This window comes from Camponotus vicinus, unplaced genomic scaffold (genome assembly GCF_025532165.1).
Source record: "Camponotus vicinus isolate PSW18456_S1 unplaced genomic scaffold, iyCamVici1.0 SCAF_3, whole genome shotgun sequence".
NCBI lineage: Eukaryota > Metazoa > Arthropoda > Insecta > Hymenoptera > Formicidae > Camponotus > Camponotus vicinus.
The window spans coordinates 536401-558681 of NW_028141967.1; the positions used below are offsets into that span (position 1 = coordinate 536401).

Consider the following 22281-nt stretch of genomic DNA (forward strand, 5'->3'; position numbering starts at 1 on the left):
TCATTGTGTTATTTCCTTTACTTTACTTTCTTTATCTGGCTTAACAGCAGGATTATGTCGTAAATTTTAAAATTATCTTTACATGAACTGTTTATATATTATCTATACGATATTTAAACAAATTTTTTTCATGTAAATATGCGAGCTATGTAAATTATTATATTATTATTATATATTTATATATTTATACATATATATATTTTAATTAATCAGATTGATGATGAGAACAGCCTCTTTCTTTTTGAATGAAATTTATTTAAAATCTTTCATTTTTTTGTAGCATTATTATTATTATTAAAATTATTATTACATGCATGCAATTTCAAACACACATATACAATTTACATACACACACATTTACACATTCATGCGCAATCAAATTTATATTTTAAATATCGGCCTTATCACATATGCGATAAAAAGGGAGCAAGTAAGCGTAATTATCGCCGTCACTGTCGATTATATCTTGGCAGTAATGTTATAAAAATTAAATCTCCTTTCTTTAACAGCATCACGCTATGCTTTCTGCACGTAAGATGAGATAAATTTAAGAGAGAAATGTATTAAAACGAAAAATGTAAGAAAGTACGGACGTGTAGTTAAAGAAAGAAAAAGAAACAATCTAATTCAACGTTATGATACGGAATGTGTTTTTTTTTGAAGGGAGAAATAAAAACGCGATAAAAAAAGCGAAAAGGGAAAAACAACGATGAACGAAACTGTGCTGGAAATAAGAGAAAAACGTGCGGAAAAAATGCAAAAAGAACACATTTTCGATCGGGCCTTGTCAGCGATTGTCAGGTAGGTATATCTGAAATTTGTGTGGATTTTGGTAAAGATACTTATTTAAATAATTATCTTGTGGGGACGTTGATGAGACACGTAAGGTGTTAAAACATTATAATCTTTCACGAGAAGAATTTCAATTATTTTATAATTTAAAGAGCTCATTTCTAATTCGTTTTAAGTACATATTTTCAACAAGCTCTTTGTCTTTCAAATTAATTCAAATTAATAAATAAATTTAATTCAAATTAATTTTCAAATTAATCTGTCGGATTTTTCATCGATCTTTAGAGAGATGGGGACGAAAGAAATGATCAGACGTTGGAGTTGGCTTCTCGCCACGTGACCTGACTACCACCGAGATTCTGCAGCCTTAAACTGTTGACCGGGCTATCGTCGCCCTCGTAACCGGCGTTCACGTGCCCCGCTGCCGACGTCGCTCCGTGTCCCTCGAACACATCCTTGACGGATATCTGACTGCTACGAGACGGTCGACCCTGGATCCCCAGCGGATTGCCGGCGACCCCGTAGATGTTATTCGCGCCCAGGGTCTGCATCTGCGACTTCCGGCGCTGTGCCATTATGCTGTTGCGCCTACCCTCGAACGCCTTGAACGCCTCGGTGGTGCGTCTTGTCGACATGTTCCTCGGCAAACCTGGCAAATTTTTATCCAATTATTTTGAATTGCGCTTATTTTGCTTCGATTGCGGTTGCTTTCTTTCGGAGTAAAAAGAGGGATGATGCAAACCTGCGCCTTCGCTCATGCTGAAGAATCGCTGTCTGAAGGCTACGTCAAGCGTATTGATCGCCTGCGTCTTCCTCCGACTCTTTTCTAGATTTCTAATCGTTTTTCGTCTACCGGGCCCGCTGCCGCTGCCTTCCTCGTAATCACCCTCTATTCCGTCTAGTCTCTGTAGATCTCTCACTATCTCGACCGCATGTTTTGATAGCAAAGCTTCTTCGGAAAGATCTTTCGTCTGCAAAAATTGTCAGAGAACGTTTGTGTAAAGTGATTCGAATGTATATTGTTGCACTAAAAATACAAATCCATGTGCGAATAACAATTATAAGAAATCAAAGATATATTCAACAAGAGTTGCATAAGAAAATACAACTTTGAAAAATTCAAAATGCGTGAATTTAAAATCAATTAAAAAATAATTAACATCAACATACTTTTTATAAAGAAGAAAAGTTTGTCTAAATCCCATTTAAGAAAAAAATTTTTAAATTTTAATTGGAATTTAAAATTTAAATTCCAATTTTATTTAAAATGGAATATGAAAAGATGACATATCTTAGGTAAGGATTTAATGTAAAAAGCACATGATGTGCATAATTTTATAAAGTGAATTATGGGTACCTTTTTGCAACAATCTAGACTAGTGCTGGCCAAAATGTGGGCCAGTGTGCCGAATCGGTGGAACAACATCGCGGTGAATTGTATGACCAATATCAACGCGAAGAAGAAGACGAAGACGAGACCGATCGGCTCGAGTTGCAGATACTCCTTCGTGATATGCACCTGCAAAATTGCTTTCTTGTAAAATTCGTTACATTGCTCGACGAAGCATATTTTTTGGGGAAAAAGAAACGCCTGACGAAGATCGAAATTCGATCCATTTTGGAAAAAATGATCGAGATTGTTAAATAAAATTTAATTAATCTATATTATTAAGTATTTTTTAGATTACTAAATTAAAAATCAAATTACATTTTCGCAAATTTTACTCTCAAAGAGAAAATTTTACTCTCGCTTCGAATCATTTTTTTTTTCATAAATTATAGAAATTCAATATCCAATTATTTTTGCGAGCACAATAATCGATCGATCGTCATCAGGAATCGTTTCTTCACAATAAAATGTACAGACAAATTCTGTTAGCGATTAAAATTCCATCGGTGCGTCTTTCGTGCGTGTTAAGATTAACACATCTATGTACACATATACATATATACGCTTATGAACCAAATAAGACGAACTCGAGGGTTGAACACTCAAAGCATCCACCGCGTTATATACATTAGTGGTGTTCGTTCACAATTTGCGATATAGTGCATATGTCAGAGTTAGACACATCGAAAAGGAAAAGAGAAACGCAGATCTGGAAATCTATAGATCTGTAGATTCTTGCGAATCTGAGAGTCTGCGATTACAAGACTTTTGCACAGAAGCGGATCTATAATTTTGTTCGGTATCATTTTTTTATAAACAATAATTTTCGTTATAAAATAATATTAATTTTAATATAATGATATTTTAATATCAATTATAAAAATATTAATTTTGATAACAATAAAATATTCTAATTTTATTAACAGCGATAATTTTTATAATATTAGTGCTAATAATTTCTTCGAGCGTTGAATAAAATTCAGAATTATAAAATTATTAGTTTCTAAAATGGAAAAATTAAATTTTTGTTCAAGAATTATTAGCATTAAAAATCTTGAAAGAGGTGTCAACATCCGCCTCTGTGTTTGAATTATCGTGAATTAATTGCGTCATGTAATTAAATTAACAAGATTTAATTTAATTTCATGAACCTTGATAAATTTAGTAAGAGAAGGTAAACGAAAGTATATGTTATTGTGACATTCAGGCGACTAATTTCTGGTTATATTCTTAGTCAGAACCACGAGAAATCATCTCCCCCGCCATTCCATTCCATTCCATTCGACCCGGGTGATGAAGGTGAGATACCTGTGTGAGAATATTAATCGGAGACCTTTCGCACGTGCTGTCGGACGCGAGCCAGTCGTGTTAATTACACATAAAAAATATATATACATGTTGAATCGAGCAGGTGCAAAGTCCATCGTACCGAAGATATAATAATCGTCCTCGATACGTTAAGAGAGTCGGATAATTCGATGTCTAATCAATTAAAAATGAGGAGAAAAATCTGAATGTTAGAATCATGGAAAAATAAAAAATTTAGGAATTAAAATTCTAGAAAGTAAATGTCTAAAATTTTAAATATTTTAATATTATAAATTCGCGCGTGAGCAATTTTCGCTCTTTTATCAATTTTCATTAATTTTCTCATTATTTTTTGCAAGTTTATCAATTTCGATCAATCTTATGAACAAGATTTATGAAATAATAATTTAAAAAAATTGCGAGAATCCAAGAACGCTTCGCATCGAGGACGACTTCAAGAGAAAAACACCATGGCACCGCCTTAATCCTCTTCCCCTGTTTGATGATCGGATACCTCCGAAGTCTCCTCGATGTAAGTGATGTTGGTCTTGACGCCGAGCGGCCAGACAACGTGTAGCTGATCCTTGTTCAGCTGTAGCAAGAATACGATCAGAACGAACAACGCATTGAACATTAGAAAGGCGAACACGCTCTTGTTGCGTAGCTCAATCAGATCGCCGGCGATGCGGGCCTATGTTGCGTGGCGCAAATGTAGAGCAGACAGAGAAAAAGAAAGAGAGACGGCACGAGATTAGAATAGTAAAAAAAAAGCTCCGTCGATCGATCCATCGATATCCGTCGATCTCGTCGTTAACGATCCGCTCGAATCTTGGTAGGTATAAATCTAGATTTAAATCTAAGTTCTCTTAACAGAGATCGTCAACGATCTGTATTCGCGATCGAGGATACGAGACGACGACGGAGCTGGCTTTACCTCCATGGTGCTAGCGTCATACGTGACGTTCGTCTTGATGCCGAATGGCCACTTGATGTGCAACAAGTCTTTGTTCAATTGCAGCAGAAAGACGATCAGGACGAAGAGAGCGTTCATCATAAAGAAGGCAAAGACGCTCTGGTCGCGTAGGTCCTTTAGATCTTTGGCGATTCTTGCCTGACAGCATGGCATACATTAATTCAAGTGTTACACATACATGGAATATGCAATTAAAATATAAATGTACCTTTCATTGAATGGGAGAGAAGTAAAAAGTTCACCTCATTTTATAAGAATATTTTTTTCAATTTCTAAATTAAATTATTGTTTTTTTTAAATCATTAATTATTTTTTTCAAATGAGACAGAAGAATTTTTTTCAGCTTTTAACTCGATTCAGTTTAATCATATTTCATCACTAAGCGATACATTGTATCTGCGCGATTGTCGAGGGACGGAGGATCCATAGATCTTTTTTGATTCTCAAGATTTTGGATCCTCCAATAATCGTCCAATAAGAGAATGATGTGAAATAAGTTGTTTAAAATATAAAGATAAATATTTCAGAAGGGTAAATTTTGTCTCTTCACCCTTGATCGACGACAGCCTGCAGTGACAAAGACGTATTGTATCGCAAGAAAGCTCGTTTTGATCCCGGAAATTTATTCTACAAAATCAAAATTAATCCATATTGAGATACTAACTGCATCTCTATATGAAAGATTTTTGAAAAAAAATGTGAGTACAAACTAAAATTTTTTCTTGATATGCAAAGATGCGGATTGGAGGAAATTGGCTAAATTCAGAAATTAAACATTCTAAATCTCAAAAAATAAATTTTTCTCAAAATTCCTTCTATTTTTTATCAAAAATTAAAAAGAATTAAAAGAATCTCCATCTGTTTAACACGATTATTAGTAATATTATTATCAAGTAAAATTATAAATATTTGTTTTACTGTAGAAAGAATATATGAATTGGCAAAATTAAAAAATTAGAAGTTTCTAATTTTATAGAAAAAAATAAATTCATCACAGTTCATTTAATTTTTAACATGGAATAAAAATTATTTATGTAACAATTACGTTAAAACAATCTTCATAAAAGTTAAAGATTACTAATTAATATAAAAATATTTAAAAATTCCTTTAACGTGATTATATTTGGAAAAAACATATGAATCAGAGGAATTCGCAAAAAAAGTTTACGAAACAGATACCAATTTCTCCGATTAAAGGAATATTTAAATCAGCCTCAGAATAGTTTGCTCGTCGTTTTACCTTCTCCGTCTTGTCCTCGTCGATTGGATAAAGATACTTCTCTAGCAGATCCTTCCAGAACTGCTCCTCCTGCAGCGACAGCACGTCCACCTCGCCTTTCTTCAGGCCTTCGTCGCTCAACCAGTACGGCCGCGTGAGGAAGTTGCTGCCATCGCGATTACCCTCGGTATTCAGACTCGTCACCGTTTCCGCGTCGCTGGCCTCTCCATCTTCGGCCGGATCCTCGCCGATAGCGCCAAGATGGTCGGCGGTTCGCGACCCCACGGACGAGGCTCTTCTTCTTCCGGAGGAATGAGGATCCACCGCTCTGCAAGAGAATCTTTTAATAATTTGAAAGTCACAAAAAATATATAAATCAAATTTAAATTAGATAGAATTTAATTTAGGTAGATAAATATAAATTAGATTAAATAAAATTCACCTCAGATTTTTTTGTCAAATATATACGTAAACTGGCTTCAAAATCTACGAAGATTTTAATAGATTTTAAATACTTTGATTATATATTTCGGAATAATTTTTCATCGATTTCAGAAACCGATGGTTTCTGGGTGGTATCTCGTGTCTTCTTCTTGTACCTCTCGATAGTCTCGAGCCTCTTGCTAAGCTGCTCGAGCGATTCCGCGATCGCCACGAGCTGTTGCTTCTCGGAAGACGGTTTGCCATGGGTGCAGAGCATACACTTGAACAAACCGGCCAGAGATATCTCGATGGAGCCCTGATCGTCATCGTTGCTACCTGCGCCGTTCTGCAGAAAGCCAAGCAGGGATTTCTGCTTGGCTTTGCGCTTCGCTTCCTCCGCCTCCCGCTTCTCTTGCTCGAGCTCCTGAATTGTACGAATGATGACAATGACAGACACTTCGATTCTTGCTCAAGAAAAAATTAACGTGAGTTTAGATCAGTGTATAATACAATAAAATATTAATAATGTAAAGTAATGTTAGCCTATTAGTCCCAATTAATGCAGATTAGTCGGTTAGTAAGATGAACGATTAATTACCATGTTTTCTTCGTCTTAATCTTTCGCGTGCTCCAAGCGATGTCGTTGAGATTGTATAGAGATCGCAGCGGCTACTATCACCTGCTGTTATTCCCACATATCCCCATCAATCCTTCGTGTATGTATGCGTGTATGTTAATTGCTTTTCTTTTTAAGATTAGCCAAAGCGTGACGACGAAGCGAATGCTTGCAGAATTATTTCATGATGAGGAAGCTTTCATGACTGATTAGTTTCCAGGACGCAATTTCCTCTGGTTCATGCATGGAGCGTTAAAGTTGTTATACAATGGGCGTTTTTCAAGCGACACAGAGGACACGGTGTATCACTTCATCCTTGTTGGTTGCCGAATGTAAACAAGGACGAAATGATTCACTGTGTTACACCGTGTCCTCTGTGTCGCTTGCTGAAAAACGTCCAATGTCAATACATATATATGTAAATATTTTTGTATATTGAAATAGAATTATTTATTTGTTTTTTTTCCTCTTTTTTTAAGTGCGAGTTAAATATTAATAATTTTATATATATATTTTTGTGCGACTGTGCTAACATTTTTGAATATTAACTGCCTGAAATTGTTTTGCGTCAAGAGGGATAATTTTGCGAAAAAATATTTATTCAAGAATTCTAATAAATATTTAATAAACAAATGAAAAAATTATCCTTAAAATTATCATTAATCTCAGTCTTTGTCATAATTTTAAAAAATACCAAAATAAATAATTTCTCATAATCTAAGTTTTTAAAAATAAAGTAAAGCCGAGAATCTAAGAATTCGATCGCGTTTTTTTTTTTTGCCAAAGTCTGTTTATTAAAGAATTATATCCCCCGATTAATTACGATGAAAGAAAAATAAAAAAAAGTCGACAAACGCTGTGAACGAACCTTCTTGGTCTTTTTCGTTTGCACCTCCCTGGTACCCCACGATACAACGTTAAGATTGATGATGGAGTACAGTATGAGAAGCAAATACATGGATGGGATGGACAGTAGATATATGATGCCGGGCACGATGCACCAGAATTCTTGCGGATGCAGACAGGCCGCTATGAAGAACGAGCTCGACAATGATATGAGGAAGATCGCCGAGGGCGAGCCTATACCGTCCTCGCCAAGCTGTAGAGCTGTACCTACGATCACCGCCATCATGATCATCGCGTACGCCGTCGACAGGATCTGGGCGCATAAAAGCTGAAAACCACTCACTCTTAATTTCTCCCGATGCATCTCGAAGATGAGCTTTCATTTGACAGTTGACTTAAAAAAATTGTAATTGTCGAAATTTTTTCGTAAAAATTATTTTTTTCTGTAAAACGGATTTACAATGCTTTGTAAAACAGTCTTATTTTTCGATTTACAGTCAGTTTCTTTTTCTGGAAATTATGCGAAAGAAATCATACATATTTTAGCTCTGTTGGATAAGTCCAAGTCCGATTTTCGCGCTCGGTGAAAGATCTATATATTACGATATATTGTACGTTAATTAAAAATTATGGTTGTGAAGACACACATTGCGAGGAAAAGAGAAAAACACAATGCGCAACGAAAAGCGGACAATAACGTGCGTGAAAAACTGAAAAATGAATAGTAATGAAAAATACCTGCACGTTTGCTTTGCACGTGAAACAGACGATCATGAAGAGCAAGATGGGGATAATATTGTAATAGAAGCTAGTCCAATTGTCAATCTTGAAGGCCGCCACGAAGGCTCCCACCAACATGAGGAAGATCGTGCCGGGCCCCAGAATCGTACCACCTGTTTCAATAGCCAAATAATCATGATATTGAATATTATAATTTCATTAAACATATCTTTTCTTTGAGAATTTGAAATTATAATATTCTAAATATATATTATATGACACCTCAAGTGAAAATGTTCCAGTGTGTCTACATTTTAATATTCAATCGTTCAAACAAATATTTTAATTTTATTTAATTCTCTCCCCGATTAAATCAACGAGCACTTACCCATCAGCAGAATCTGATAAGAGATGTAGGGTAACGAGATGTTGTCGTTGATCTTGATCGTGCGTTTCGCGTCCATCAGTAGATCCATGATATTCGCGATCGTGGAAGGTACCCAGCGACGCCGTTGGTTGTAGAACTCGTTAAATCCTTCCGGTGCGTGAGTGTAAGCATCGCTCGCAGCCGAGTATTCCACCTAAATACATAAAAATAAACATATAAATACAAGAAAAATAAGATGTAACAATTTGCGATAAAGAGACAGTTACTTACTCTGTATCCTCGTTGCAATAATAACGTGCATAACCAACGGTCCTCGCCCTGATCGTATTGTACATAGTGTCTCGCTTCGTCGGATTTGGTCGTATATTTCTTCATCACGTTGTCATCCATCAGAGCCTTGCCACGAAACAGCGAGAAGCATCCGGGACTGCAAAGTACGCAGCCGATCATGTGTTCGGTAGCTTTTTGCAGCCAGTGACCAATTGCGTACTCGAACATCTGGTACCACACCATTGGTCCTGTAAATTTAATTAAAAAGGTCATAATTATTAAATTAATAAATATATATAATTATAAAAAAATTCTCTTAGAAATATTCAATTAATTATATTTAATAGATAATAATACATTCTGTGAATATTTTCTACCGATATTAATATAATTACATTGATGTAATCAATAGCTATATTAAATATAATAGTAGATTTACTAGATTAATTTAGCTAAATTAATTTAATTTATAAAAGGACATTTTATGTATAATAGAAAATATAATGATAAATTAAAACAATATCATAATAATTGCATATATTTAATTTACTATAATTTCAATATCGATAAGATATATCATAATTAAATTTGATCAATTGTTACAAACACATGCACTGTGACGTTCATTTAAATCACCAAAGCATGGTCTTACCAGAACCGACTGGGTGAATTCGACCGCAAGCAGCGCCCAAATTTTTATTCTTTTTCATCAAATCCACGAGAAGTTTTACAGCTGCTGGTTGAAAGTCGATGTCGCCGTCGAGTGTCAACAGATATGTGTTCTCGGCGATGACTTCCTTGCGATCAACGCTGATCGGTAATTCCATTAGCCGATGTCCGAGCAGATAATACATGTACATCACCTAATTTAGGAAATAAGTAAGGAACCGAGGAATCAAGAATCTGAGAAATTCGAGAAGAATACGATCTTAATTCTCAACAAGAATAATAGATTTTGAATAAGTTTGTAAGACTAAACTAATTTAAATTCTGAAATTTTAGTCCTAAAATTTAAAATTTCTAGTCTCACATCGCAACGAGTTACCTGGCTCCATCGCTTCCTGTGTCGGATTTTGCTCTTGTCCTTCAAATGGGCGATCATCTTCGTCTTTCCTGGGAGGGTCCAAACCAGTCGTCCACCATACGGAGTCGGATACTTCTTAGGTGCTCTCACATGCATCCTCGTTTTATGCACGTCCGATGCGGCCTCGTCCAACGTGCCGACCAGGAGTTTCACAAACCTGTTCACCTGCGATTCGTTCTCGTCGTGATCCGACAGCTCGAACGCGTCGTCGAAGAATATGTGAGCTAAAAAAAAGAATAGATACTTTTGTTTCCAAAGCGACAAATAATAATCGACAAGTGTTGGTGCCCTATTCGATCAATGACGAATTATTGTTGGCCAACCTACTTTCAAATTCATAGTAATCGGGATCGACGACTTTGAGATATTTCTGGGCGACACGTCGCGCGCATTGGTCCTCATCGAGGCGTAGGATACTCTTCAGAAACTCCATCATCTCCTCCTTGTTCTCGTGCCACATGGTAGCGCAAGCGTAAATCCTGGTTACGTGATCGCTGCTCTTCACCGCGGACGGAGGTGTGGTTGAGCCGTCCGTTTGCTCGTAGATGGTCTCGTAGTCGCCGTCGCCCTTCTCCTTCTCTATCTCTGCCAGATCCTACCGAATCAATTCATTGATTAATTTAAGAAATTAAGAGGAGACATAACAGATTGAAAAATCAAGAAATTAAGTAGTTAATAAATTGAAAATTAATATATCAAAAAGCTAATAAGAGATTAAGATTTAAGAAATTAGGAGTGAAAATTTAAAAATTTTTTAAATAAGTAAATAAATAAATTTTTAAATAAATAAATAAGAAAAGATTAAGAAGCCAAGAAATAGAAAATCAAGAAATATTAGCGACTTAAAAAATTATTATAATTAATGATAACAAGAACTATGTTCCTTACTTCTACTTTGACCTCCGGTTGATCATCCCTTCTCCTGTTCAGTCCCATCGATTGGTCGATCAATAGAGAGTTGTACATTGGCACCACGAATAGCTTCTCCGTGGCAGCGAGACGCTCACACTTGGGTGTCCAGATATGCAGGGTGATCCAGGTCTGCGACAGCAACCAGAGCAACCATACCCAGGCATATTGCTTCGACACAAAGTCGTTGAGAAAGTTCGGTGGTGGTGACTCGTAAAACAAGTAATCCGGAATAGTGCCATGGAAGAAGCACGGATCGCTGTTGCGAAGACCGCAGGCGGCGATCAGCAGCGAGATCGACACTGGTATCGTGAGATTCACCGGAAACGCGTAGCTGAAGCCCTGAATCAGAATCTTGCACGCGAATTTGCCTGAAGACAAAATAATTAGAAATTATAATCTTAAACAATTATTTCAAATATTAATCACAATCTCGAAAATTTCTGATTTCTCTGATATTTACAAAAAAAAAACGTAATTTTGCACACATAAAGAAGAAGTTGAAATATATTTATTGTTTATACAAATGCCACACAATTATAATTTTTATTAATGTTAAAAATTATAATTGTGACATTTAAAGTTAATTTCAATTTTATTTACCGAAAATGTAGGCAAAGTAGGAACCAGCGATCTGCAGCAGAAGAACGTAGATGGGCGAGCTGAAGTCGGCGTTGACGACCTCGGTGATGTCGCCGGTCACGATCTCCGAGAGATCGGGCAGACTTCCGCCGGCGATCGACTTGACGGACGTGACGGTGATCTTGTGTTCACCGAACGCGCTGCTCAGCATGGTGAAGAGATGGCCTACATTCTCGCCTTTTATATGCAATATCAATACTGAACTGATAAAGAACGCTATAATCTTCCAGATAGATATCAGCATGTAAGTAAAATAGCGCGTCAGTCGCATCTCTTTCTTTACTCTGCCAAGTGTTTTGATGAGACCTGTGAGAAGAAAGTGGATAACTGAGAAGACAAGTATTCGAAAGCTGACTTAATTGCCTGACATATCATAAATAACTAATAAGAATTATATTATCATATAAAGTAAGTTTTATTTTAATTATGTTTCTATTATTGATAGAGTTAATAATAATAAATAATAATAATTTATATTATTATAATAATTAATTAATTTTATATTAGATGTATATTAATTAATATATTAATATGTAATTAATATATAATTGATCTAAATATTATTTTTCCATAATATTCAATTTCCAACTTTTACATCACGGAATTTTAAATTGGACGAGATCATGTCTCTCGCTATTCATTACTATAATTTAAAGAAGGATTTTATAATAATCATAATTTAACATAAAATTAATATAAAAAAATATTTAAATTTTTTCTTGTGGTCTACAAAACAATCCTTACCAATCCGACTCTGCGTGGAGACGTAATTTTCCCACCAGCCGCAGGAGACGAGGAACAGGGCGACCGGAATCAGCCACAGGGAATGCTTCGAGTTCTCCAGCAGCGGCCAAAGGACGAAGCTGGTCGCCTGAGCGGCCAGGGCGGCCATATCGACGAGAACGAGAACGTATCGTTTAGATTCGTCTTTGCTTTTGTTACGGGAAAGTAGGCCTGTAATAATAACGTACGTACACGTTACAGCGTGGTGTTTCGCTATTCTCGATTATCCGTTCGATAACACGGAACTGTGAAAAGATGGAACGAGAAAGTCGAACGATGGCTCGCGATCGAAAGCAGGCGAATCGTTCTTATTTCCTTTTACATGGCATGCAATCGTTCCGCATGTTACACTATTTAATACTACACTGTGTGTTTATCACATTTTATGTATTTTATTTTTATTAATAAATAATCGTGTTATACCATTTAATTATTTTCATCTTATTTAATTTTATTAAATTATTTTTTATATAAAATTTCTTTTAAATGTATTTTATTTTACTTCAGACTCGATTTACGCAAACTTGTACAAAAGATAAAATTTCTTAGATTCGAAAACTAAAGAAATAAAAATCGAATAGAATAAAATTACCGAGCAACCCGGGAACGAAGCATACGCAGTTGGTCAGCATCGCCCCCTTGACGACGTCCAGTTCCGGGAGCACCGCCATGAACATCAAGGAGACACCCATTATATGAAACGTTTCCATGATAAAGACTAGGAGAAAGTGCGACAGATGCGGTTTCTTGTACGACTTAAAGATGCACATGCGGATGCTGCGCATCAGCACGCCAAACTCTGGTATCGATTGCGCGATTATTATGCACCAAATCCAGGCGATCCTCTCAACTTCGGGCAACGTCGCGGTATATTGATTTTCTCGATCTGCGTACAAAGGGAGGAATCGCGAGTGAATAAATTTAAAACTCAGAAATAGTTGATATTAATCATATAAATCGGAATAAAATATTAATTATAAAAATCATAATTTCAGAATAAAACATTTGAATCAAATCATATAATTAATAAAAAATTAATTAATAAATTAATTAATAACAAATTACACATGATCAATCTATTCTTAAAGATTTCATTTCTTCTCATTTCTCGTTATTAATAAAATTATCATACTTACTCATAATACGATAATGTTTAATTTTTCAAAAATGCGTAGATAAAGAATTAATTTTTTTCAGAATAAAATTTATGTTTATTTTTACTTTACCTAATTGTTTGTTGCAGTAAAATATTTTTCTGTCCCGTTGCAGCTGCGATGTCATGAAGAGGATCGTGCCCTTGGCGACCACGCCGCTTCCCAGCACGATGATGAAAACGAGTAGATAGACGAGGACCTTGATCACTTGCACCATTCTCTCCAGGCACTTCTGGTTCGCCATGGAGCCCGAGATGGAGTCGGTTTTCAGCGGTGGATTTCGAAATACGTCCCATCCTTTCGTCTCGACGATCGTGCGTTGGCTAAATTAATTAAAATTTCGTCGTTTTTTATTTTAATCAGCCGTTAAAATTAATTTGATCGAAAAATTAATTTGATCGACATCAGAGAATTTCCTAATCTAATTCTTCTTGTGTTATTTTGTTCCTTGTGCAACGTACAATGTAAAGTAAATTTTATTCCTTCTCAACTTTAATTAAAGTAGTCTTATAATAAATCGTAATAGAATTCTTGATCTATTTGTTTTAATTATTTAAATATATTTCTCTTAATTTTTTATTTTGTTTTCTTAGTATTTTTCTCTTAAAGATGAGAGACTTTAGAGTTCGAGAAGTAAATTCTTTACTTAGAATCTCTTTCATTCCTGCGAATCTCCTTTGATTTTTATAGAGATAAAATTGAAAAGAAATTACATTAATAATGATGAAATCGTCGAAATTACCTTCCGACGTAATCCTGAGTCAGAGGAGTGCTTTCACCATCCGAAAAATCATCCGGTCCTGACATCGCGCCACCGCCCGGTATTACGCCATTTTGATGTTGATTCTTTGCCATTCTGTAGATTCGTGATTTTTATTTGCAGCATTGTGAAAATAATATAAGAATTATAATAATTAAATTATTAATTGAAGAATCCTAAAAGAGTTAAAAGTAAATGTCCTGCAATTATATTTGCTGTTAAACAAATAGCTAATGTTAAGGGACGAATAATTAATCTAATTGATTTAATTAACACTATAAAAGGTATCAGAATAATTCATTAAACGCTTAGCGCAATTGCCTTTTGCTTGAGATTTCCAAAAAATGCAAAAGACACAAAGTTTCACGAACTCTAAAAATCCAATGCCAAATCTGTAAGAAACATCTAAAAATCTTTAAATATTATAAGAATTAAAGATGAAAAAATTATAAAAATTATTTTAGAATTAAAAAATTATATTTCTAAATTTATAAAATATACAAAACATATGAAATTTATAAAATATATAAAAAATATTGAAAGAGCGCGTGTGTTAAAAATTAAATGTATAAAATTAATATATCAAAATTATATTTTTCTTTTCAATATTAAATTTTCTGCTGTATTCTTCCAAAGAATATTGACTTTGTTATGATTCTGTTTAAGTCCCATAATGACGAGATTAGATTACGAGATAGGTTGATAATCTATATTAAATTGATAATGATTGATTAAATTGATATATTAGATTGATCTATAGAAACGCAAGGATTAGATTCAGATCAAAAGATTTTATAGTATATAATTTTATACTAACATAATTTAATAGGTCTTTAGTCAGTTTTCATTTCTATTATACATCTCTTTCTTATATCTCAATTATCATTAGTCTTCACTCTATTAACACTTAATTGTATTTCTCTCTTTCTCTCTCTTTCTCTTTCATCTACAGCGATGTTGTTTAGTTGATCGCCGATTAATTAGCGTCAATTAATTAAATGCGCAAAATTCTCGCGATTCAACGTCGAGAATCGCGGACACTCAATTTATCTCTCCTCGGCATCTGGCACACCGAGGGGGCGAGCAGGGGTTAGGGGGGGGTGCGTACGTATCTTTGTTCGCGTCGGCCGCGAGAAAGATCCGGGGTTTCTGGTTCCTGAACTCCTCCGAGAGACTGAAAGTGAAAGGGAAACGAAACGTACAACGTGGCAGATAACGTAGCAAGGACGTCCACTGCAACTTCGCCGGCCGTTGCCGCCCTCGTCGGGTATTCGTATTCGATATCCCTCAACCCTGTCCCCCCCTCTGTCCCCCTCTTTGCATTTCCCTCCTTCAATCCAACTGTCGTTAAAAATCACCGTCTCTCGGCGCCGTTCTTAGTCCGCGCACCCTTCTTGACCTTCTCCTTTTTGCGTTCTTTCGTCTCCGCCTGTCTCCCTTTTCTTTGTCCACACTTTTTTGCGCTGTCCACGCCTTTCGATAACGAGACGATGAATGCATCTGTCATGATGCGTTTTGTACAGAAAGAATTTGCGAAAGTAGTTGTTCGATTAAATTGATTTTTTTAACTGTGTGTTTGATTAAATTAATTCGTAAAAATCATTATTTTATATTATTTATTGTAAATTTAATTTCGATTGACTTGTTCTATAAAATTGTTCAATTATTTAATTAGTTAAGTTATTAATTTATTTATCCGCGCGATGAAAGGAATCCCAAACGTATCTCGATATATGTTTTTAATTTCACATTTCCATAAAATTCGGAAGATTACAAGAGAATCGCCGAAAGTTTATAATATAAATTTAAAAGAAGATAAAAATAATATGTTTTAATTAGCATATGATTCATACAAAAAGATATCTGCAAAAAAACATTTTTGTATATTTAAATCGACATCGAGGATATTCTTTCCATCACAGCTTGTATTCTCGACCGATTTTCTTTTCTCCTTTTAGAATTCTCGACGAGTCGAAATTGCGAGGAAGTCGCGTACCGTTAGCCATCAATTCGGAATAATAAGTTTCTGAAACGATGCGCGCGTTCGAGTGCGACGAACTGCTCGTGTTGCGAAAGGAAATGCGGTTGATCGAAGACAGTTAAGACCTATGTTTCTAATAATCAGTTCATCATAGTGGTATCTACTACTATGGTATACATCAATCGCGCTTTCCTAATTCGTCGAGAAACAGTGAAAGACTTGGTTACTTGGTTAAGAATCGGTTAATCAAAAATTTATTTATTAAGTAAAAATCGAGTAAAATTAATTTGACGATTGTAAAATAGATTTACGTGATGAAAAATCAATTTATCGAGAAGAGTAAGGAAGAATAAAATTGATTTATTAAAGATATTATATAATAAACATTTTGTAAATTAAAGATTAGTTTTTGGCAGGAATATTTATTTGATAAAATTTATTAATTAAGGTTAATTTATTATTAATTTATATAATAAAAGATTTCTTTAATTCAAGTCGATTAAGAATGATAAACAAAAATCTATTTATCGTGGATAGTAAAAGATGTATTTAAGAAATTTTTTTAGTTATCTAGAGTAGTAAAAGACTGATTCTCAGCAGAAGACTTATTCATCTCTTATCGATTTATTATCGATGAAGCAGGATGCAGAGAAATTCTGGCGCCAAGGAATCGCCAAAGAATTTCGTTCACGCGTTGCATATACGCGCGTATGTGAATCATGCGTGCAAAAGGGAGCCAGAGTTTCTCGGAGGAACGCGAGGTCACGTGGAAAGGAACGACCTTGCCACGCGGCGGATATATTTCGAGAATGGATTTTAACAAGATCCAGGGATGGAAGGGAGAGGAGGAGGACGAAAAAAGGTGGGAAAAACATGAGAGTGGCAGCCGGATTCAGTTCATCGTCCTCGATAGCTCGATCGTGAATCAACTATTTTTCCCGCCATCCTGAAGAAGCGTGCCTCTCGGCTACTTATTTCGCCGCTGAAGAGAGGAAAGAGAAGTCTACAGCGGTACCCACGATTTCTAACGATTACGTATATATATATATATATATATATATATATATATATATATGTATATACAGCATGCATCGTAAAAGAAAAAGAAAAAAGAAACACGTAAATTCATGCACTGAAATTGAATCGTCAGCTCTTCCGCGTTTTCCGCTCATCTCTCTTTCCTATTTCTCTCTCTTAAAATGCTAAAATGTTCGATGGCACTTTATCAAGTTATCTATCTATACATTGATTAGATTGTCCAATATCTTTATTTATCTATAAAATTTTTATTTATTATGTATATTATAATATTTTGTATATAATATTTTATATATACAAATTACACACATGATAATCGTGATTTGTCAGCTGATTTGGTTTAATTAATGATTAGATTAAATCAACTTAATCAAAAAGTTTATTTTTAATCTTAAATTTAAATTATACTTAAGGATACTGATTTAAGGATGCGTTGAGCAATTTTTAAAAAGATTATATTTTGCAAAAAGTTTTTGAAATCATCTTTTTCATGGCAAGATATTTATTCCACATCATGAATCTCGTCAAAATCCATTCTCGAAATATATCTTATTTTAACACAAATGAGAATAATTGCATTATTTCCGAAAATTAAGTTTATTTAAATCACATTAAGAGAGAAGTCAATTCCTGACTTGTATTAAGCAATTGTTGCGTTATTGCGAGTGATCTACCTCGCTATTTTCAAAGACACGCGACAGGACTTTCTAATAGAATTTTCACCGGGAGACATCGGTCGCTCCATTTTCTAAATAATGATACAAGTTGAGACATTGCATACATATTGATTTATTATTTATTCATGTCACATTTATAGACTGCATTTCGAAATTAATATGTGGATCGATCAAGATAAGAATTCTTGCCTTGCTATTTTTAATGACTCACGATGAGGTGATTTTAATTGACCTTATTAAGAGGAACCCGTTTAGCGAATTTTCTAAATTCCTTTTAATACGTAATCGCGCGCATGAGTCGCGTACAATAAATTCGCGCGAAACTCGATAGAATATCTTGCTTTGTACAACGCGCTTACTTTCTCTTCTCCCCTGCTTGCGCTACAATAACAATTGCGAGATCTATTTCTAAGACCAGAGACAATTTCCCCCATGGGGATTCATCGCGAGAGACACTTCTCAGCTTTATTTCGCGCGCGATGATAATAAAAATTGCAAATAAAAAGTAATCGATAAAAGTTTTGCAAGAGAAAGAGAGAGATTTTCCAACCAATCATCCACCAAGCGCTTCTCTTGATAACTGACCACAATATTGACGAAGAAACCTTCCATGATAATGCATTGTCCGACACGCGGTGAGAAAAAATCGAGGGATCTTATTATTTTCTTTTATTATTTTATTATTTTTATTATTCTTATTTATTATTTTTATTATTTTTATTATTTCTTTTTATGTTTTATTATTTTTATTATTCTTATTTATTATTTTTATTATTTTTACTATTTCTTTTATTATTTTATTATTTTTATTATTCTTATTTATTATTTTTATTATTTTTATTATTTCTTTTATTACTTTATTATTCTTATTATTCTCTTTTCGACGATATAATCTTAATAATATATCGAAATAAAATATTCTACTTCTGACTGATTGCCGACAATTACATTGGATTACAGGGGGATCATGTGATGTCATCTGTCAGATAAATGATGACTCTTCGCGAGAGTAGAGAAAAAAGGATCCGGGAGTATGACGAGAGACCACGCTTCCTGGCCGCTCTAATCTCGGCTGTGTCGACTCGACTATCGTCGAGATCAATCTGACGTCAAGGATCGTACCTCGGGATAATCGGCGATAGCGAAAGTAACGGGCGCAAGGTCAGGCCGTGCCGTAAATATGCAATTATCGCCTCCTCTCTCGCAACATGCGACTCGTCCCGTCACGGCATTTCGCACGCCGCCCCCTTAACTCATCTCCCAGGACGATCAATCGAGTTCCGCGACCGTCCGAACCGTTTCGACACGCGCGGGCTGATCCTTAATAGAGTTCCCGTTACGCTGTCGCCCACGAGTGCCTCTCGCTCGATTATTATTTCTTAATCCGCGTATTTGTTCGAATTCCGTATCTCCTTTTTCTCATTTCGAGAGACTCGAAGATCTCTGAAAACTTTCATATGTACCTTAGGATGTTTTGAAACCGGTTATCCTTTTAATAGTAGATGGCCAATTCGAGCTTCTTTAGCGAACAAGTCGAGAGAGGTCATGATTTTTTGCAATTTTCCAATCTTTCCTATTCCAGGCTACGAATAAAATTCTATTCGAATATATTCCATGTGAAATTGTGATTTGCGAAAAAATTTTCCTTTCGTTTATAACTTGGAAACTGTTGGTACCTTGACATCGAGGAAAAATTGATTGTGAATTGACAGAAAATCTACTACATAAAAGAACATTTTATATATTAATAATATAATAATTATAATACACACTATAAAAATATAATTGTAAAATATATTAAATATATAATTATAAAATATATTAAATATATTTTAAATAATTTATATCTTTACATTATTAATATATAATATAAGAATTCTCTTAGAAGTTTTTCTCTCGCTGTGATATCGTTTTATCGAGTTCGATATCGTTAGATTTGTGGTCCTAGCATGAGATCGTAAGACTTCATATTCCTCTGTCTGATATGCGAAATATGCTAATACATTCGAGGCATTTTTAGTCGTTGGATTTTTCATTTTTAGCGCAAAAGATTTTAAAATCTCAGAATTGCAACTCTTGTGCGGAAACTTTGCGCGCATAGTTTTCGCGTAACAGTGCAAATGGGGCACGCAACAAAACTACTTTCATTTCTGCTCGCGGCGATTAATAAGTAGGAAGTTAACCCAGTAAAATCGTAATCGTGGCGTGAAGCGTGTTTTAAGTAAATAAATTGCGATCGTCTTTTCATCCTTTGAAGCTTTCCAATTAATTTATAATAATAATTAATAATTAATAATTTTGCAGACTCAATCAGATTTTTAACTTATTCACTAAAAGTCATAATTATGATATAAATGGATTTTATTCGATGGAAAAAATTAACACGATTGCTTTCATTTCCTAGAATTCTCTCGAATTATCAATATTATGAATAACTAATAGCTTGCGTTCCGAAATTGTGAAAGTATAAGGGAACTTTCATAATCATTAAAAATAAGCTAAAGAATTTTAATTAAACCATTAATATTTTTATTGGCTCTACTTTTAAAGATTCTAGAATCATTTTTAAACGCTTTATACAATTTCTTGCCAATTTCAGATACTGAAAAGTTGAAAAATCATTTATTATCAAAATTACATACGTTCTTGGTAAAATAAAAAAATTATTGCATTAGAATACAATAAAATATATAATAATATTAATAATATTTGTCTAAAAACTGGGACATTGACTGAGTTTGGTAAACGTCACAATGCTCAGACACTCAAGAGGATGCTTAATGAACGGAAAGTCTAAACATTAACGCTCATTAATCGTGATAATCTTGTCAAGGAGAGAGAGAGAGACAGAGAAAAATTAATAAATAATGCAATTTCACACTCACTTGCGGATGATTCGGTCTCTGCTAGATCCTTATCCTCGGTATCCTCGCGACACAGGCAGTCATAGTCGACGGATGACGCGCGACGGAGATGTCGAGGGATCGCTTCCTCGGGAAGATGTTCGGGAGAAAACTGTTTCCTATTTTCGCACGCTCTTTCTTCTCTCATATGTGCGTGTGCGTGTGTATATCCGTTTTTCTCGCACAAAAGGAGGAACGCGAAGTCGAGGATACTCTTGAGAAAATCATCAAACGACGACGACGACGACGAGATCGCGCAAGATCGCCGGGATCGGTCAGGTGAAAGCGGAGTCGAGGTGAACGTCAGCCGAACGACGACTGCCGTGGCATCGTCTACCAAGGTAGGTAGTTCTCCGAGGAGGGCCTCCTCTCCCCGCCTGTCCTCTCGATCGGCCGTATACTTTCACGAGAGAGTAGGTAGACAGAAAACGAAGCGAAGCAAAAACGAGAGACTTGAACGCCAGAGATGCAGGCGACATCGGATTATCGGTTGCGTTTTCCGTCTTGAAGGTATTGTCAATTTTAATCCATAATTGTTCGTTTTAATATCTCTGCCAAATTTTACTTCCTCATGTAATCGAACCGTTCTCTTCTCGGGACAGGTCGAGGCGATTAAATGTCAAAGTTTCTTGCGCGAACGTCGAATGGAATGTTGCCTGCGAATAGGCAATCCGTTTTGCGATCGCGCCAAACCATTTGCTTATGCCGGACATCATGAATCGTTGGATTATTTTCTTCAAAACTGATTTCTGTGGAATTACACGATTATTTAATAATACGATATTTTTTCGAAAATACATTTGTCGAACCAAAATTTATAAAACAATGTAATATAAAAAAATTAATAGTAATAAATAAAATCTCGTTACTTATTACATATGTATATATTAATTATTGCATACAAAAATCATGTAATTTTTGTTGGACTAGTTTTTCGATATTTTTCACATACAACATTGTAATCTTCTTATTTATACATCTTCTTAGTAAAAATATTCTCCGATTACTAACGTTTCTTAAGATCTCATCTCTCACAATATTACATAATTATAAAAGTATCGAAATCTTTCTATACAGAAATGTTACTAAACTATATTTATATTGAACTTCTCATTATCTTATCATTTGCCTCGCTTTTTTCTTGCTAGAATATATTGAATGAATTTGCTGAATTTTCGCGAGACAATTTGGAAAAACATTGATAGTATATAATTAAAAAAAAAAAAAAAAATATATATATATATATATATATATATATATATATATATATATGTTACATATATTTTAAAAAATTTTTCTAATTTTTATGAATATAAAAATTTATATATATAATGTCAATTATCCCAATATATATATTATTCCAAAATATATAGGTAAATATACATATTTCATGTTTAAATTTATA

At 34.6% G+C, this 22281-nt stretch overlaps 1 protein-coding gene across 4 annotated transcripts; it reads right to left on the reverse strand.

Moving 5' to 3' along the window:
• Positions 1-258: 258 nt before the first annotated feature.
• On the reverse strand, positions 259-21571 carry Kkv (hyaluronan synthase-like protein kkv). 4 transcript variants are annotated; one of them, XM_083095073.1, is made up of 20 exons: positions 20859-21571; positions 14260-14373; positions 13590-13840; positions 12956-13249; positions 12325-12534; positions 11542-11886; positions 10918-11309; positions 10357-10624; positions 9991-10253; positions 9598-9808; positions 8946-9193; positions 8676-8868; positions 8306-8460; positions 7590-7895; positions 6282-6529; positions 5704-6010; positions 4425-4601; positions 2150-2311; positions 1535-1763; positions 259-1441 (listed from the first exon to the last, which is right to left on the reverse strand). In XM_083095073.1, the coding sequence occupies exons 2-20, from the start codon at positions 14370-14372 to the stop codon at positions 1101-1103; spliced, it is 4713 nt and encodes a 1570-aa protein (XP_082951199.1). In that variant the 5' UTR covers position 14373; positions 20859-21571; the 3' UTR covers positions 259-1100. The 4 variants fall into 4 exon arrangements, with proteins under 4 accessions (XP_082951199.1, XP_082951200.1, XP_082951201.1 ...); XM_083095074.1 differs by lacking the exon at positions 4425-4601 and adding an exon at positions 4005-4181 and having other exon boundaries at positions 20859-21570; XM_083095075.1 differs by lacking the exon at positions 7590-7895.
• Positions 21572-22281: the final 710 nt, after the last annotated feature.

Coding starts and splice junctions, on each gene's coding strand:
- Kkv (XM_083095073.1), bottom strand. CDS start 14,372: ATGGCAAAGAATCAACATCAAAATGGCGTAATACCGGGCGGTGGCGCG. Junction 13,841..14,259: donor ACTCAGGATTACGTCGGAAG/GTAATTTCGACG, acceptor TAATTAATTTAG/CCAACGCACGATCGTCGAGA. Junction 10,254..10,356: donor CGATTACTATGAATTTGAAA/GTAGGTTGGCCA, acceptor TCTTTTTTTTAG/CTCACATATTCTTCGACGAC.